This window comes from Mirounga leonina, unplaced genomic scaffold, assembly GCF_011800145.1.
Source record: "Mirounga leonina isolate KUSES-001 unplaced genomic scaffold, KU_Mleo_1.0 Mir_180, whole genome shotgun sequence".
NCBI lineage: Eukaryota > Metazoa > Chordata > Mammalia > Carnivora > Phocidae > Mirounga > Mirounga leonina.
In genome coordinates, this window is record NW_023270469.1 from 10936657 (window position 1) to 10942656 (window position 6000).

Here is a 6000-nt window from a genome sequence, read left to right on the forward strand (position 1 = left end):
TTATATATATAGATGTGTGTTTATGTTGATAAAATAGCTCATACAAATAAAAAGTTATTTTTAAAGCTCAGAATTTATATTTATTCAAAATATATATTGAACATTACTACAGGGTAGGGGCTAAGTCTGTCACAACACTGCTTAGTTTTTTTATCTGTAATGGCTATAACACTCCATTGAACTCAATAATTAAAATTAACACTCTTGATATGAAAGCATGACTGGCAAGATTATTTGGCTAATATGCCCATGCCTAAAAATATTTAATTATTAACTATCAATTTATTGTTTTAATTATTAACTATCAATTACTGTTTTACTTGTTCTCTACAACTAACTTCCAAATCTTGAATTATCATGCCCTGTAGTGGAGTTCCTACTGCAACTACTTGGTCATCCTTATATCTTGATCAATACTACCACTCCAGACTTTCCCAGAGGAGGGGCTCTTTTTATTTTCCCTGCAGAGAAGACAGTAATGGGCTGTTAAAGGCACACAGTAGGAGCACAGCAACCAGTTAAACTGCTAGGCCTCTGAAAATATTACTCAGCTGTCAGAGAAGCAGTCCGTCTATGACTTAGTGGTACGTGGTGATCAATACTACCGTTAGACTGTACTAATTTACTGAGTTTAATGATATATTTTTGATACATTTACACCCATCTAAAATTATAGCAGCAGCAACATTACCTTTTGTAAACTGGTAGCATGTGTACATATAAATAACATGGTCACATGTCTTCCACCTCAATTTTATCCTTGGAAATATGAAGTATAAAACTAAAAGTGTATTTTTCTTTTCCTTTTTTTTTTTTTTAAGCATATCTTTCTTATTTCTAATGTGAATATCATCCAGTTCCTGTGGAACAGGTGATGGCAGGAAAGAGAAGTTTAAAAACATATTCGTTTTATATATAAATTTTAATATGCTGCCAAATGTTTGAAAATGGACAGGTCAGGTAAAGAAATGAGATTGCCCTTACCTGTCTGTGATTCCACATGAGTCTATCTGAAGGTCACTGAAGTTTCCAAGGGACCCCTGCTGAACTGAAATCAGATCTACCACCTTGTTACTGATAGAAATGAGTCTCATACATCCCTGAAATCCACCCAGTGGATTTTTACATTTGGATCCAAAGCTGTTGTTAGGACAACCTGACCAAAACAAAACAAAACAAAACAAAGTAAATCAGGATATATCATAATGAATCAGGATTTAGTAGCACAACTTCCTTATGACAAAAGAAAAGAAAAAAGGCACTTGATTAATTTCTTAAAATTAAGAGGGAGGAAGAGCCCCTCACAGCCATCATTAGTTTGATCTAAATGACATATTGCAATTCATACAAAGTATTTCTCTTCATTACCATAGGGTTCACATGAAATCATGTTATTATTATTCTCTTTATTACCCTATGGTAATAAAGAGAAATACTTTGTATTAATAAGAATATATAATAACTATATGCTATAATTATATATTATATATACTATATTATCATTATGTAATATTAAATGATATATTAAACACAGGAACTTAGTCTTTTGGAATGCAAAAAAGGCATAAAGATTGAAAATGTGCACTGTAGATAACAAAAGATAAATCAGTAACAGTGAAATACCTTGGTATTTAAAGCTAACTATTTGGGAAAGGAGCTGTATTGACTTGGAATAAAATTACCAACTATTTAATTAAATACTTTATTTTCATATGCATATAAGAGCCATACACACATGCATTTTAATAAATCATAATGACTTAACGTCAAAAACATTTCACTGTGATTTTATTTATTCTTTGCCTCATAAAAGAATGCTCCATTTATATTGATTTTTTTCTAACACTTATCTAAGACCTGTTTCTAATTATTTAAGTAATAAAGAACTATATTATTAACCATTATTCTCTGGGGTTTAATGATGTTCTAAGTGTTTCTCTAGCCAAGTGAAATAAATAATTTTATGGAGTATGAACACATACATTATACTTAGGTATTTTTCATTAATCTTTCTCTGCTGTTATGGTTGCCAAGCACTATTACAGTTTCAAGAATAAGAAATGAATCAGAAACTTCCTAATTCCTACACAAGCCACACTCTTTTTCTTCCTAATACCTATACAATCCACACTCTTTCCTAATTATAATTAAATATTGTGACTGACGGTATTTCCCCTTAATGCTTATTTTCCTAACAAAACACATTAACGTGGCAAGTAAAGGCCAGGAGTCATATTTAAAACAGTTATCAGGTACATTGGAATATCACATTTTAACCAAGGGAGACTTTGAAGTTTCAAATTTGATATATCAAAAAAAGGTGATGAAAGCTCTTGGGAGTATCAATTTATTGTACATGGTACAACATACGTTTTCAGTGCTTAAAATTCTTCTGTGGTGTAGGAGATGGTTATTATAACCTCGATATGTTTTCTAGATGACTTATTAACCAATTAAGAATGTTAAAGTGAAAACTGAGAGGATATTAGTTCAATACTATTTGGGGGCGACTACAATATGCCAGGAATATAAACAGCTCTGCTAATCTCCTTTTCTCCAGGTAGTGTTTCCTGACACATTTCAAACCATTTCAGAATAAAATAAATTGTGCAATATGCCTATAGGGAATAAAACTAAGCAAACGCAGTGACAAAGAAAGATTACGGAACTTTACAGAAAGCACATCGTCATATCATTAGGCACTTCATATTCCCAGCTACAATTTTTAATAAGCAAGAGATTTTAAGAATAAAGAAGGGTTCAAGCCAGGTTCGCCTCATTAGTCTACGATAACAGGCAACCACAAGTTAATATATTGCCAACAGCAGAGAGAAGTTCAGCACTGAACCCATTTGAGATGGAAGGTCTAAAATATGAAGATTTCCGGGGAATACTTAATGCTGAATTAACGGATGGATCCATTACCGGAGGCAGTGCGCATGTGAAGCACCTCTGAGGATGACAGATAAATTATAATCACTCAGTGTCACCACACCAGAAGATGTCGGCTTTGACTTCATGGTGGTCTAGCCTGTTCACTGGATGGAGCATGTCTGATTTACCCAAGCAGGGGTGTGAGAATTCTACCCAAGGTCTGATGCCTCTGGTCTGTGCTGCACAGTGTGTTATTCAAGAGCACAAAGATCACATGGGGGAATATTGCAGAAATTAGACGTTTGCCTGCCTTCAATCTGGAGAACCCAGATTTAAAATTTATAATTTATAAATGATAAAAGTCGAGCACAATGCACCACAATGAAGTCTGAAGTTTTGAAAAAGCACTCAGTTGGAGGGAGAAAAAGTGGAAAACGATGGACAGATAATGGAGTCTGGTATGGCATAGGCGGAATGCTATGATTTCTGAGCAGCCCCCTCTCCCAACATGACTGTCACTCTCAAGACCAGCCTGGAATGGAGGTACAATGCAGGTTGGTGGAAGAGACTGCAGCCACGGTAGGCCAACTCTACGCTGATAAGATCACTGGAAAGCTGCAGGTGAGTTGAGAGGGTAGTGGAAGAGAACTGATGGGAAGCATCTCAGAACATGGGATATTTATTTACTTGAAGATAAACTGGCTGAAGAAGTAACAACTTAAGCAGAGCCTTCCACCTAGATAATATGGATCCTAGTATTACAGGAGGCTCTCAGGCACACAGAGTGGAAGGTTTTCTAGGGCCAAAACCTGTGACAGTTTGCCTTGGAACTCAGGGCATCCAGTGATAAAACTGGGAAGAGTTAGTCACCCCACTCTCCTCTAGTCCACTCCCCACATCCAGAATTGCCAGCCCAAAGGCCTAAGGGGGCTTCCAGAAGGATGGACCTCCTCTACCAGTCTCTGGACCACAAGTCTGGGAAGAACTGCAGAACAGCAGAACTCTCCTCTGCGCTCTGTGGACATCGCCATCCCTTGCAACAAGGGAGGGAGGAGAAGGGCAGGAGAAGGTCCCCTGCTTTCTTTTGGCTTCTTGTTCCCAGCCTGGAAATGTCAGCGTGCCTTAATGTGTGCAGGGTGTGTGTTCATTGATCAGTAGAATCTCATGCGCAAAATGTTCTGGAACTGAAGGACACCAATTGAAATGATTGATTAAACAGAGATACCTAAGTAAACCTGTGTTGTGATTTTTTTTTTAAAGTCCTGAAGTTTGAATTTTATTATGGAAGCTTCCACAGTTTATTGGTTAGGAACTCAGAAACACTTTAATAGACACCAAATTATAAAGAACATGAGAGGGAGAATAAAACCCAAATTCAAGACAGTGTTTATCTGGGGAGATGAAGAGATAGGACCCTGGATGGGCAAATGAATGTTGATAATATTATCTTTCTAAGCTGGGAAATGCACATGTAGATATGCATAGTATTCTAATTAGTATCCTTTAAAATGCACATATGATGTAAGAGGACACTGGGTGCAGGGAATATGGGCACTCTCTTCGTATCTTTGCAACTTTTTCATAAATGTAAAACTATTCAAAGATTAAAAGTTTATTTAAATAAAATAGAGTATATCATTTGTACCATAATAAAAACAAGCAAAATTACAGAGTGCACATGTGATATATTTCACCATAAACTAGGACAGAATGAATAATAGCAATAAAAATTTTCTGCAAAAAATAGGTAGGCATCGTTAAATATGAACATGAGGGATGCAAAATACTTTAAGAACGAGGATTCTATTTTCATGATTTACACTTTTATCCAGTCTATTCACTTTATCTAGTCTTTTTTTTTTCACATTTAACAATATGCCTATTTTTAAAATCTCTTTTAGTGCTTCTAAATTTTTTCCTTTGAAGTGAAAGCTCTTAGTTAATTTGTTCTCCATACCTTACCATTTATTAAAGGAATGTGTTCCCATGGATTGCCATAAAATCAATCATATATTCCATGAGGTTTAATAAACAACTTGGTTCAGAAATGAACAAATCTCGCTAAAGGAGGCAATTACGTCTTTTAAGACTGTTGCCATATGTGCTGCCATTCACAGCAACGGATTAGGCAGGGGTTTTCTTTGTTTGTTCCTCTTTTTTTTTTTTTTTAAGAAACTCTTTACTTTCCATCGACCTTATTGCCATTTTGTTTGCCTTTGTGGAAGAGCCGCTTAAGACCACTCAGGTGTTGCTCCTACCCATTCAGTGGCCAGAGCAGCCTGCGACTTCAAGTTGAGAAGCAGTGAGCTCAGAAGCTGGAGCAGTCCGTTCACCCTGAAATTCCTCCGTGGTCACAGCCTTTTCAGCGGGCTCTGCTCCTCCTTTTCAACCCCGTCAGGAACTCTGCAGAAGTAGAGCTCAGGTGCCACGCATGCGCAGGACATCCCGGGCCGGCACCCACCCATCAGACCCGCTGACTGAGCTTCCCTGTTGTTGCAAGGGACGGCGAGGTCCACAGAGCGCAGAGGAGAGTTCTGTGCTCCACGGAGCGATGGTAGGCAGGTGAACTTGAGACGCCTCTGTGAGAGGCTGGTGGTCAGGCCTGGGATCAGTCACCACCAGGAGTCTCGGGCCCGGAAGGCTGGCTGGATCTGGTCAGTGCAGGTTCCAGTGGGGACACGGCCGGCAGCAGGCGTGGCTCCAGGGCCAGCAGCATCCTTCAGCCCAGCGCACGGGCCAGGATTCCTGGGTGATAGGACACTCACATCAGCCAGCTGTTCAACGGCCATAATGGCACGAGCTGCCAGCAGACGCTTCTCCCAGGTTCTCCTCCGATTCATGAGGTAGCCTCCATCACCTCTCCTTCTGTAGATGTTCTGTGGTTCCATTCGGAAGTCGAGGTTGGTGCCGCCCACGCGGGTTCCTGCCGCGAGGAATCTGAGGACATCCTCCGCTTTCATTTGCAGGTCATCGAGGGCTCCAGACATTGTGAAAGTTTCCCTTTAAGTTATGACAGGAAAACCGTATGGACCCCTCCCTGGGTAGCACGGAAAGTGTTTGTTCGTTCTTAGTATCAGATGAACGATGCATGTTTGTTCGTTCTTAGTATCAGATGAACGATGCATG

General features: G+C 38.8%; 1 protein-coding gene across 1 annotated transcript in view; it reads right to left on the reverse strand.

The window, feature by feature from the left end:
- CNTNAP4 (contactin associated protein family member 4) overlaps positions 1-6000 on the reverse strand; it is a 257652-nt gene that overhangs the window by 78753 nt on the left and 172899 nt on the right. The window contains exon 10 of the mRNA XM_035024744.1: positions 985-1156. Within this exon, the coding sequence (XP_034880635.1) occupies positions 985-1156 (172 nt within the window). The remainder of the gene's footprint in view (positions 1-984; positions 1157-6000) is intronic.